The 13,853-nt window shown below is 40.8% G+C and overlaps 1 protein-coding gene across 3 annotated transcripts in view; it reads right to left on the reverse strand.

Moving 5' to 3' along the window:
- Positions 1-13,853, reverse strand: part of CCAR1 (cell division cycle and apoptosis regulator 1) — a 52,149-nt gene that overhangs the window by 11,317 nt on the left and 26,979 nt on the right. For all 3 annotated transcript variants that reach the window (XM_075841458.1, XM_075841457.1, XM_075841460.1), the window contains exons 10-20: positions 12,130-12,291; positions 10,055-10,280; positions 9,150-9,263; positions 7,296-7,462; positions 6,439-6,649; positions 5,688-5,771; positions 4,660-4,845; positions 4,372-4,563; positions 2,223-2,447; positions 860-959; positions 319-413 (exon numbers count right to left, since the gene is read on the reverse strand). In XM_075841458.1, the coding sequence (XP_075697573.1) occupies positions 319-413; positions 860-959; positions 2,223-2,447; positions 4,372-4,563; positions 4,660-4,845; positions 5,688-5,771; positions 6,439-6,649; positions 7,296-7,462; positions 9,150-9,263; positions 10,055-10,280; positions 12,130-12,291 (1,762 nt within the window). The remainder of the gene's footprint in view (positions 1-318; positions 414-859; positions 960-2,222; positions 2,448-4,371; positions 4,564-4,659; positions 4,846-5,687; positions 5,772-6,438; positions 6,650-7,295; positions 7,463-9,149; positions 9,264-10,054; positions 10,281-12,129; positions 12,292-13,853) is intronic.

Consider the following 13,853-nt stretch of genomic DNA (forward strand, 5'->3'; position numbering starts at 1 on the left):
GGTCTCTGTTATCATTAAACGTGGACCAGAGCACTACCTGGGCAGTTTGCTTTTAAGAAGGGGGTCTTTCAGTTTGGCACAACCCCTTTTAAACAAGATTTCCACTGAAAACATACAAATGTTCATGTATTGGTAAAGCAGAAGTGACCAGTTTGGTAATATATTCCCAACCATTTGGCAAACGTGACAACAGGCCATCTGGTTGTCAGTATATGTTCATTTTTCCTCTTGGCTATAACTAGTCTTTAAATCTCAGTACTAGCTGTTCACGAGCGCAGGCTATATACCATCTGTATAACCCCAGTGAGCGAGACATACCTTTTCCTTCGGCCATTCCTTGCTGTACCTGCTGTCTTTCTTATCATCACGTTTATCTTTGGTGCTAGAGTCATCGTCATCATCATCATCTCGGTCTAGAAAAATAAAAACATCTTCAACTTCTGTCTTTATTCATCCACAAACATTGCATGCTTAAAAGTGGTTATGCGGGGGATGTAACATTGATGGCCTATCCCCACAATAGGCCATCAATACTTGATCAGTGGGGGCCCGACTCTCGGCACATCTGCCAATCAGCTGTTTAAAGAGGCCAAGATGCTCCAATGATCATGGCTTCCCCGCAATACTTTTAAAGATAGAAAGAAGATGATCACTCCTGCTGTAGGCTCGGGTATGAAAACTAGTGCAAAATAAGATTAAAAGGAGCTGACAGACATATCACGCGATATGTGTAGCCTGCACTATAAAAATGACAGAAGGAATTTCAATGGTCAGCGCCTCAATCTTTCTTTGCACTAGTTACAATAGTCCCACAGTGAAAAGGCAATGGTCATCCTTTCAATCTGACCCTCATAGTCACCATCATCCTCCTCGGCTCCTATGGGTTCATAATCTTCTTGGTTATCATCATCATCGAGTTCGTCATCATCACGGTAATCTTCTCTTTTTCGGTCCTCCCTCTATAAAACAACCATATGGGACTCGCTTTATCATCTATGATGAGCAAACAGAATTATACTGCTGAGACAAATAATACATTTATTTCTTTATACAAAAAAAAGAAGAAGATACACCTAATAACATAGAAGGATACTGGTAGGGACTGCTGTGCTTTGTAATAAGAGACATTAAGGCTATGCCCTTTTAGTAGAATGCAGCCATCCTGGCACTCTGCTAATTGCCCTATGTCTGGCTTCTCTAAGGGCCTTTTTACACTGGCCAATTATCGGGCAAACGAGCGTTCACAGAACGCTCGTTCCTGATAATTGGCGTGTAAACAGGGCAATGATCAGCCGATGGACGGGCAAACGCTAGTTCATCGGCTAATTGTATAGTTATTAATGCTGAAAATTATATTGTTGTCGGCAGCACATCTCCCTGTGGAAAAAGGGAGACGCGCTGCCGAGATGATAATAATGTATGGGGGCGAGTGATCAGAGTAACGAGCACACGTCCCAATATATAGCGCCTTATGAAAGGAGCAAAGGAACGGCGATCAACGAGCTGTCTTGTTGGGGTGTGTAGAAGTACCCTAACTGCAATCGATCAGCTGTTATGTCTAGGGGAAGCTGCATGTGCCAGCTCACTTGCCCTACAGCATCTTAGTATTATATGGTACCAACTCAAATGCATGAGCAACCATATAATACATGGTCTCGTAGAGTTCGCCAGAATAATAGGTAAGCTTTTTAGCAGTTGAACCCCCGCTATTATACGCAGAGTGCATGGAAAGCAGTTATGCAGGATATATATATATATATATATATATATATATATATATATATATATATATATATATATATAACACACACAATTTTATATTTTTTTATGGGGGGGGGGGGGGGGGCTGGATTTATGGAAAATGGATTTATGACTGGTGTTTCAATATGCCGGTCTTGATCTGAAGTCTGTTGGAGTAAAACATGCGAAAGTTATTAGGAGTTGCATGCCCGAAGTTTTTATCTACAACTTCTTTTTGCACAATTTTCTGGCTTTACACTTAATTTGTTTGACCGCTGTTGGCCATGACGCTCCCGCTAAGCCCTGCCCTCTTTTCTTGACACTTTTTAAAAGTGGTGAAAGCAGAGAAAAGTAGCCATAAAGTAGTGCAAACATGGCGTGCGTCATAATTTGCGACTTTTCCAAATACTGCCGCAAATCAATTGATAAATTCCCCCATAGTTAGTTTTGATAAACCGGGACAATTGCTGTTAAGTACGAACCTTTTTTTCATCTCTTTCCTCTGATTTAACTTTCTCATCTGAAGATTTTCTTCGTTTAGTTTTTGGTTCATCGTCTTCATCATCTTTCTTTTCTTTTTTGTCTTCCTTCTTAATCTTTTTATCTTTTTTCTCATCCCGTTCAGGGAGAGCTAAAATTTCCTTGTATATGCGAACTCCGAAGTCTCTCTGAAGCATTTCATTGAACAGTTCAGCAAATAGTGACACCTGATAACATATACAACATTATGAAAAACCAGCGAAGTCATGAGTAACATTTGCAGCAATCATTCACAAGCTTTTCAGGTGCCAAGCTGACCGATTGGTTGAAGTGGCAAATATTCCATATAAATTATGGTGGGAGAATATTATATCATGGAAGTCAGTTTATTGAATACCTGGAAGACTACAAAACCTGTATGTACAGCAGACAACTGGTACAGATCCTGTCTGTGGAATATCAGGAGGCTCTCTCTTCTAATGTGGTGACAGAGCCTCTTTAAGTGGCCTATCTTGTACATGATGTGATCGGCGCTGTAATGTAGATTACAGCAGTGTTTTTTATTGAAAAACTATCATTTTTGACTGAGTTTGTCAATGGACAACTGGGTGTGTTTTACTTTTTGACCAAGCGGGCGTTGTGGAGAGAAGTGTATGACGCTGACCAAATCAGTGACCAATCAGCGTCATACACTTCTCTCCATTCATTTACACTGCAGATAGCGATATAGCATAATAGACATTACCTCCAGCCAGGACGGGATGTCTATTCAGAATCCTGACACTTCGGTAACATTTCTGTGAGATTTACAGAAAGGCAAGCGTAATCTCGTTTTAAATGACAGTTTACATCGTAATCTCACGAGACTACGCTTGCCTTGCTTTAAATCTCACAGAAACGTTACCGAAGTGTCAGGATTCTGAATACACATCACGTCCTGGCTGGAGGTAATGTATAATGTTACAGCAGTGTCCTGACAATGAAGTGTGTGCGCGAGCGTGCGTGCGTGTGTAGATAGTGATCTAGCTATATCGCTATCTGCAGTGTAAATGAATGGGGAGAAGTGTATGACGCTGATTGGTCACTGATTGGTCAGCGTCATACACTTCTCTCCACAACGCCCACTTGGTCAAAAAGTAAAACACGCCCAGTTGTCCATTAAGAAACTCATTGGCATAAAGCGAATATAGGTCATAACTCCATAAAAAATGATTGTTTTTCTAAATAAAAACACTGCTGTAATCTACATTACAGCGCCGATCACATCATGTACAAGAGGCCACTTATAATGTGGTGACAGAGACTCTTTAAAGTTAATTGTGTATCCTGCTGTGCTACCAATGCAACATGCCACTCCATAAGGCTATGTTCACACAGGATGTATACGCTGCGTAAAAGCTTGCAGCGCATCCGCCCTGTGTGCCGCAGGGAATTCCAGCCAAAAATAAACACACCAAATCGTGGTGCAGTTTTCTGTCCAGAATGTCTGCTACAGAAAACTGCACAGGAAAAAAAAAACAAAAAAAAAAAAACATACTAACCATGGTGACTTGTCCCATTGACATCAGACGCTCTGCAGCCCTAGGATGACGTTTCATCCCATGTGACCACTGCAGCCTGTGATTGGCTGCAGCGATTACATGGGATGAAACGTCATCCCAGGAGGCCAGCCTGGAGGAAGAAACAGACTGACGAGGAAATTTTAATTTTATTTCTGAGTTGCGTTTGGAATCGATGTGCTTCCGCCACAAAAAAAATGCAACATCTGCTATGTGTTACGGGTTTACCTCCCCATTGAAGGCTGCAACAAAAAAGCAGCGATTACGCAAATACAATGGACATGCTGCGGAATAAAATTTTGCACCGCATGTCAACTTGAGCGTTTTTTTCCGCTCAGGATTTACGCAGCATGTGGAGCAGATTTATTCCATCTCATCCACTCTGCTGCTACTGTATTATTCTGCGGATTTTCCGCAACAATACCTGTTGCGGAAAATCCGCAGTATTTACACTACGTGTGAACTGACCCCTGAGACCAGGAGCACAGGAGTTTTCTACGTGCAAGTATCTGCTCTAAATAGGTCATGAACATTAGGTATGCAAAAGGCAATGTGCAGGAGAAATAGCCATACACTTAGTAGCAGCTTTTACCTCAAATGAGTGTTCTTTATTGTCCTCTATCCGGTAATCCAGGAGGACGCTTAGAGACATGATACTGCAGTCAAACTTCCCATTTTTGGCTGACCAGTTTGGATGTACAATAATTGCCGGCTCATCAGGCAAAACGTATCTTTTTTCTCGTCGCTGACGCTCCATTTCTTCTTGACGCTTCCTTTCCTCTTCCTAGTGCCAGGGAGATAAAGCAGGTTCAGGTTAATGTACACCAGAAATTTTGAAAAAAAAATAAAAGAATGGCACTGAAGATAATGGGATACAAACCTCCTTGTCATCCTCAGATTTACGCTCTTCCTCCTCCTCCTCTTCTTTTTCACCTTTTTCTTGTTCCTTCTGCTCCTCTTTTTGCTCTTCTACGCGGAGTTGCTTTGTTAATCGTGCTATTAACTGAGATTTTAACCCTTTTGAACTAAGAGTGCGACTCTCAAGCTCTTTACGTAGATCATTTACCTGAAAAATTGTAAGTTACACACAGAGAAAAAAAATATATAAAACTTCATGAGAACTTTATGGCGAGTTATAGTGGAGTCCATTACAAGGTACCAGTCACAGATCTTAGGCATAAATCTTAAGAGGGTTGTTCAGAATTAGACAAAAAGTTCTGCTTATTTTCTTCTAGAAACACTTCATTAGGGCTAAACGGCAATCTCAAACATAGTCCACGTACAAGAGCGGTGCGGGTTTCTGTAACATCCTTTTTATAGTCTTGGACAAGTGGGCACAAAACCAGGTAATACTAGACCACATATGCAAAGGAAAAGCCCACATATTTAAATGCCCATGGCATATAAGTTAAAAGTATATTTGTGATATATGCCATACAGTGGTAAGTGTCACACACGGGCTTCCAAGTAAAAAACAAAATGTATGATGGGTAGTATACCCTTTTTTTTTTGCAAGATCTGGAGGAATGGAAAAGCATAGTCTACTATTCCATCCTTCAAACAAAAAAAGTAAACCAATGTAAACCAATCGGGGGGGGGGGGGGGTTGGTCAGTTTGCGTGTAACGCTAGAGAACACCGTACAGACAAGATGTACGTAACATGAACAGTATCTCTTCACTTAAACTACCACTGAGTTCCCTCTTTGATACTAGGTTTGAGAAGGAATAACGACGAAGAGTCGTGTTGTCATCAAGAAGGACTGCAACTAGACTTCCGGTTCCCCGCCAGCGCCCCACATAACCAATTTAAACCTAACTTTTGCACTTAGCGTTGGAATCATGGGTTTGTCTCTAGGTTGTCCTTGACCCTACAGTAATGTCTGTGCCTTTTCTGGACATTGAGCTTACCTTCATTACCTTTGGATCAAGTTTTGACCAGTGAGTAGGAATACAAATTTCTTTTGCGTCCCCATCATCTTTGTCCTCTTCTTCCTAGTACAAACATATAAAGTGGTTATAAAAAGGCCCTGGGAGAATTTATCACTGTTGCAGGTCCGTGCAAGTAGCAAGGTCACAATTTTTCAGTGTCTTCTCCTAAAGCTTTGTTGAGGCACATACACACATTCTAGCACTCTCACTGACCACTAAGTCAATCAAAGCCAGATCTGTGAAACAAAGGGATAATAAATAGAATAAGTAATAACAGTATACACAGACTTTGCTCGTCTACAAAGACAAGTCTGTCATTAAAGTCTGTTTTATTTCCATATATCTACTGTTCATTTATTACCCAAAAATAAAATGGTTCAGGGTCTTTTATTTTATTTTTTTATTTCAAAGTATGAAATGATAAATGTGAACCCTTTTAAGATGGGTAGATGGTGAATGGGGCCAAATATCAGTAAATCCAATTGACCCAACAAGCTAATATTACTAAAAATGAATAAAAAAGCCCAAATAAAAACAAAGAATAATTGTATTTAGATCATTCTAAATTTTCCATGTCAGGAAGCTGCAATACGCAAGATTCACTACACTGCAGACGTTGCAAGAAGTGTTCTTTGGAGGGGGAGGGGTGGTGTTTAGTGTGTGCAGTACATTGTGCCTGTTCCTGTGCCTGCGAGAAGCGGAAATAGAAAAAGAGATTAGCGTTCAGTGCCTGTTCTCCATCAGCTTCCTTGCGTTCACCCTGAAGCTTGTCGGTCAGCTGCTGCTTGTATCCTCGGCACAGGTTTTCCCACTCTGAGCGGGTGGGAAGGCAATGCCAAACATCCGGGAAAAATAAAACCACTGTCTCCACATGAGCAGGAACCGAACGCCCCTTGTGGGTCTCCTCGGGGCGATGGTAGCGAATCTCTGCAAAACGGTACCTGTCGCAAGGGAAGAAGCATGTTGGAAAACCAAAATCTAGAATGCATAGAATATAAGAGCCTAGTTCTGTTGTAGCACATCATGAACAGCTAGCTCAGGGTTGTCTATAAAAAAAATAAAACAATAAAAAAAAACAACAAAAAAAAAACAATTATATAAAAGGCCATTGATTTTCTTCAGGTAAGTCGAAGCATTGTTTTGAGCAAGCAAAAAAAATAAAATAAAAAAAAGTACATATAATTACTGACGTGGATACTGAACCTTGTGAAAATTCTTAAGAAACTATATTGAGAAGATAATCTACACTAATTGTGATTAAATTGACATCGATTTCAGAAGAATTTTCTTATAGATGTCAACAAAGCTCGAAATACCATTAGAAATCACGGCAACACAACTTGGATTTAGGACAATTTAAAGAGGTGTTCTTCTGGACGATCTGTAGCTGATCATGAAAAAAAAAAATGAAAAAAATCTTTATAGTGCAAAGAAACATTAAGAATTCCTATAAACAACAAACCTCCTGCTCTTCATTGCGAACAAAAAGACGCATACATTTTAGTGAAACGAGAGCAACGGCAAAGCTCTGAAAGTGAAGCCGTAGATAAAATAGGAGACATGCCCCGATAAAGGAACTGGACTTACCACTGCGTACACAAGCTCAGGTCAATGCCAGTCAGGGATTTACAACATCGAACTGCAGTTTTGATAAGCACGGAAGGGTCTTTGTCTGGATCTGGACCATCAAGGGAAGGAGACCAGTGTCCTCCAATTGCCATTGCCTCATCCTTACCCTTCATTCCCACTAAAAACTAGAATAAAAAAAATAAAATAAAAGAACGTATGTGGTGAATTTAAATGATTGCCGCAACTAGATTATAAGGGTTAGAGCTCAGATCATATTTTAGTCCAGACTGCGGCTAATCAGGCCATTTGTCAGGTCAGCGACGCGAATGTTTTCTAGCATCTGGATCGATGTGATTTTGTAAAATTTGTATGCATATTTTTTTTTAAAAAGAAAAAAACAAAAATTCCATGAAAGTGCCCATGAGAAGGCCCTGGAAAGTGCTGGTTGGCATTTTCACAACATTCCATGTGTATAATTTCATATGGGGGAAGAAATTATATGATTTTATGGGGTTTTTTTTTGGTCAAAAGTCCACATTCTCTGTAGGTCCTTTCATGTCCAGAACATGGATTTCAACGGGCACCATGTATTGCCTCATTTTTTTCCTGTGACGGTGCTGCAGGGGATTTGCGCATTATATCATTGAAACACTATTGAAACAACCTTCCCTTGAGGAAGCTGATATCGCGAAACGTGCGTCGGGGTTCCATACACAGGCACCCAGGCTACCAGGACTTTTACTATGGGTAAGGCTATGTGAGTTATCGATGTCAGGAATATTGTACGTTAGTAAATACCCCCTAGACATTTTTTACCTTAACACAAACAGTCTTTATTCCAAACAACCTACGTCATCTATGATAGCACACTGCCCTATTGATATGTCCTTAATACAAGGACCTTAAATACATCGTACACCTGGTGTTCCTATTTACCTGTGTATATACTATATAGAGTCTCTCCACTCATGTACCTTTTAAACATGTATGTTTTTATATGTATTTAATAAAATGTGTTATTCCTTTCATATATACTTGGCTATACACTCTGTTTCTTGTATGTATATATAATCATTATAGAGTTGCCTCTCTATTATACAAGGGAGGTTGTCCCGCAGGGACAATACCTAGCCCATTACCTTTTCTTGCATATACTAATGAAACAAGGTTTGCCAAAATTGTTAAAACCATCACTGGCCAGCAAGATTTTTTTTTTTATCTTACAATAGGCCAGAATCCTACCTATACGATTAGTCTGCTTACCTATTAGGGTTAAAAGGAATCCGTCAGGTAATTTTTGCCTACCAAACAAGTACCAGCATTTGGTAACCTTCTAAAACCACGCTCCTACATATCTTTGTATTGCTTGCCATCAGCCTCTTTTCAGAGAAAATCCACTTTATTCTGATCAGTAAATTAGGTTGCAAGTGCCACTCGAGCAGTCTGAAGCGCAGCAAGTGCTCCAGCTCTCTGCATCTAACCACCCCCAATGTCACCCCATGCTCATTGCCTGAGCTGTGGGCCTGGGAGGACATGGCCCACAGTATGTAGCGTCCGGGGCTGAACATAATGCGACAGTGATGTCATCATAGACTGGCAACGTCAGTCATGAGCATGGAGCGCCTCCAATGGGGACCCACAATCTAATTTCCCGAACTAGAACAAAAAATGTAATACACAACCGGACTAAAAAGATCCAAAAACATATGGTAGCTTAAAATTTAGGCAACAAAAAAATTCTAAATATACAAACATTGCTATTATGAAGAATTAAAAAAAAATATGTGAGCGGCTGCTTACATTAACCTAGGAGGCTACTGGGTAATTTACATATACCGAGTATAACCAACTTTACATCAATATTAGGTTTACCTTTATCAGTCTTGCTGGGTGCTGGAAACCTTCTTTAACTTCAACTGGGTCCTCTGCAAGGGCACAAGATTTGTGATATAAATCCTCCAGAGCGGGACTTGCAAGTAACATCACCTAGTTTAATGACGTGCAAAGAAAGGAAGCAAAAATGAAATTTTATATATATATCTCGTAAGAACAGATGAAATGTTAGTGTTTACCATGGACTGGCATAAGCACACAACTCAACCACCGTACTCTTATTAACAGCGGGCAATCCCTAACAAGATAACTATTTAACGATTTCCGCCAACACACAACATATAGAAGTATATAAATAGGTAAGAAATTCACTGAAGTGACATTGAGTAAAATATACCTTTTATTATAGTAACTCGCTAAAAACAGGGGTAACACACCACTGTGAAAAAAAGCCCCACCGTGTATATTAAAAAATGTATTAAACAATAAACACTGAATCATTTAGATAGGTATATCTCAGTGTTTATAACGATATTCACCGGAATCAGCATTTAACTATTTAACGATTTCCGCCAACACACAACATATAGAAGTATATAAATAGGTAAGGCCTCATGCACACGGCCGTGCCCGTAATCACACACACACACACACACACACACACACACACACACACACGTAATGGACAGCCATTTTTAGCCCGTGCTCCCATATAACGTATGGGAGAACAATCCGTAAACTTTCTACAGCCCGTACACCTTCCCACAAATATATGGGAAGGTGTCTTTGGTCCATAGAAATGACTGTGTCCGTAATTATGGTCCACAATTACAGACGAAATCTACGGTCGTGTGCATGGGGCCTAAAAATGGAGATTAGTGTAAACTCACACATCAGTCAGTAACTGTACAGCACTGCGGAAACAATTGATATTTGGCGCATACCTTTGCACTGTACGTATGGTCCACATCGGGAGGATCTAGAACGGCAGTATTTTTCTCAAGTGGATCCACTTCCTTGTGCATGACATAAAAATTACTGTAACTTCCGAGCTGGAATGGCCGAGGGATCGGAAAAGCTTCCACCCATGTAAACTGGGTATCAAAGAAATCGCTGGGAATGTACAGGTTCTGATAACGTCGCCTCAGTTCCATCATGTCACATCCAGGGCTGCACCACGGAAAGAAGACAATTCTTACAATGGATTATAAAATGGATTTATTGCAGTTTTTTTTTATAGAGCTTTATTGATCTCATTTTTAAGGCATGCTAAAAAGGAGGAGATATCAGAATACCACATGATGTACGCCGGTTCTTGCGGACCTGGCATTACGTTGTCGGGCGTTTTAAATAGCCAGCATATAATACTACATTTCCCCTGCAGCGGGTTTCCCCGGCGATAACAGCTGAACTTTCGGACTGCTGGACCCACTGTGATGAGTTGATCGCCTGGCCGGCTTCTATTTAAAGAGGCATTGCTTTCGTGTTTTAGCTGTTAGGGTATGTTCACACGTCTTAACAAATTACCTCTGAAATTACAGAGCGGTTTTCAGGCGAAAACCGCTCCTGATTTTCAGATGTTCTTGCAAGTACTCGCATTTTTCGCGGCGTCTTTGACGCAGGCGTCTTTTTACGCGCCGTCTTTTGACAGCGACGCGTAAAATAACACCTCGTCTGAACAGAACATCGTAAAACCCATTGCAAGCAATGGGCAGATGTTTGCAGGCGTAATGGAGCCGTCTTTTCAGGCGTAATTCGAGGCATATAACGCCCGAATTACGTCTGAAAATAGGCCGTGTGAACATACCCTTATTGTTCAGAACCTTTTCCATCCATTATTCAAGAGAGAGTCCAGCACACTGAGGAATGGTTTGCGATACGCTCCTTAGCCGGTGGTTAAAGTTTGGGCCCAGACCGCTTCACCACTAAATTCTACAAAACATTTTCAGCTCTCCTCTCCCCTCTACTCCTTCAGACTTTCAATGACATCTCCAACGCCTCTCCCTTCCCCCCTCAAACAATGGAGGCCCATGTCGCACTCCTTCCTAAACTGGGAAAGGATCCTCACCTTTGCTCGAGCTACTGACCTATTTTTCTGTTAAACGTAGATCTAAAACTATACGCTAAAATTTTTAAATCGGCTCCAGCCCATGATCGAATTCTGATTGAATACATCATGATCGGGTGGGGTGATTGGCTGCAGAACTCACATGGGAGGCAACGTCATGAAGGAGCGAGTTCTGGGTAAGTATGATTTTTTATTTTTCCCCTGAGTTGCCTCCTTTGCGGCGCAATCGCTGCAAATCCGCCGCAAAAGTGACAACACATGGCTTTTGCATCCCCATTGAATTCAATGGAGAAAACCCGCTGTAAATGCTGCAGAATTTCCCTACAGAATTCTGTTGCGGAAATTCCGCAGCATTTACGCTATGTGGGAACCCGGCCTTAAAGTGTTTTACAGGACTTTAACATTGATAGCCTATCTTAAAAATAGGCCTTCACAATAACATAGGTGCGGTTCCAACTCCCATCACCCCCACCAAGGGGCCGTAGCGATCTAAGCTCTGCGTCCCCATTATGGTTTACCAGGCACAGCACCGTAAATTTGGTAGTGGCTGTGCCTGGTATTGCAACTTCATTCCATTGACTAGAATGGGACGGAGCAGCAGTGCCAGGAAGAGCCGCTCCAGTGTACAGTGCTGTGCCTGGTAAACAATGAAGAGGACATGGCTCTGACCACAGCCCCTTCACTCCGCTGATCGTTGTGGGATGCCGGGAGATGGACCTGATATCCTAAAACTAGGACATCACTATCAAAGTACCAGAAAACCCCTTTAAACAGCTGAAACAGAAAAACTCCATTGTGAATCCAAAGTAATGCTGTAAAACAGAGATACACATTTCTTTGAACTCTGCTGAAAACAATACTGTTAGAAGTCATATGTACTTCACATAACCCTTAAGGCTAGTCAACCTTCAATACAGTCAAATTAAAATACACATTTATAAAAAAACTTACCAATCCAGTGAGAACCTGGAAAACTGTACAGTGTAGCGGGGCAGCACCCTCCTAGGTCTGCGAGGTGACCTCTCTCGCTCACGTCGTGGAGATCTTTCTCTTGAGCGTTTTCTCTGAGGTGAACGGTCACGTGATCGGCGCCTCTCCCGATCCCTATCTCGACTGTAAAGTTTCAGAAATTATTTTTACGGTTAACTTCTCAATTTTGCTTTTTACATTTTTAAATAAAAATAAAGCTCATTGTGTAATGGTTGCAATGAATCGGATAAATAGCATATTTACACTTCCTTTTGCCCCAATACTAGTATAGAAAAATCAGCAGTGAAAAAGCACCATAGAAATGAGGCAAAATAAATAAAATTAGTACAGCAATGGGGAAGGGACGGCTTAATCGACGTTCTGTATGGGACTATTCACACCGTTTAGCAGTGTTTTTTTACCACGCGACCAAAAGCTGCACTGCAAAACCGCATACATTTTTACTGCAATTGGACACATTTTCCATAGAAACGCAAAAAACTGATTTTCAGATTGTACTAAAGGACTGGAACAACTTCCGATATAATAGGCCTCATTCATAGAAACTATTTTAAAGAAAAGTGTTATAACTACTTTCATCTAGAATCTTATTCAGGAAAACCGAAATCTTATTGGCGGTTACGGGCGACATTGACACTTTCATAGAGCAGTATATAGTCATGAGAACCAGTATATATTAAAAACTTAGAGCACATTAAAGGCTATGTAAATCTTTGAAAGACAAAATTTTCAGTGTGTTTTGTGTAACTTCGTAAATACATTTTATTAAAAATTTTTACTTTTTCAGATACAGCGGCTTTGTATTCTGTATACAGAGCAGCTTTATCAGTGTCGGCGGGTCCTGCGTGTGATCCACCTGTAATCTATTACATCTAAATTCATAACTTAGATTTGATAGTTTTCAGGTGGATCCTGCGTGTCAGACATGCAGGACCAGCTGTCACAACCTGTCAGGTCCGCGGGACTGACTGATTCAGTGAATAGCGCTAGATACAGCTGCTCTGCATAGAGAATACAGAGCAGCTGTATCTAAAATAAAAGTTAAAATACTTTTTAGTAAAATATTTACAAAGTTACCAAAACACACGGATACACCTTATAAGTAAAAAAAATAATTTTTGCCTTTCAAAAGGTGTACATAGCCTTTAAGTACTAAGTTATGAGTTTCATATAAAACGTAACACCCTGGAGCTTTGTGCAAAATTATATCCTGATGTATTTAACCCCCTTCGCACACCTCGATGTAATAGCACGTCCCGGTATGGGGGGTGATTATGGAACGGGCTCACGTGCGGAGTCTGCTCCATACACTGCGGGTGTGAGCTGACACCCGAGACGAACGACCAGAAACAGCGATCGCGCTGTTCCTGGTTGTTTAACCCCCTCAAATGCTGCAATCAATCCCAACCGCAGAATCTTAGACATTAGAGAGGACCGGCCCCCTCCAACAGCTCGCTAAAAGTGGTATTAATAAAACTACAGCTCGTCCTGCAAAACAAGCCCTCACACCGCTCAATCGACGAAAAAAAATGTTTTTTATTTTTTCATAAATTATATTTTACAAAGAAAAAAACATTAAAAAAAACTATATAAATTTGGTATCACCGTAATCGTATCGAGCCGCAGAATAAAGTTAAGTTGTCGTTTTTACCGCATGGTAAAAGTCGTAAAAACGAAACCCAAAA

The sequence above is a fragment of the Rhinoderma darwinii genome, chromosome 11 (assembly GCF_050947455.1).
Source record: "Rhinoderma darwinii isolate aRhiDar2 chromosome 11, aRhiDar2.hap1, whole genome shotgun sequence".
Lineage (NCBI taxonomy): Eukaryota > Metazoa > Chordata > Amphibia > Anura > Rhinodermatidae > Rhinoderma > Rhinoderma darwinii.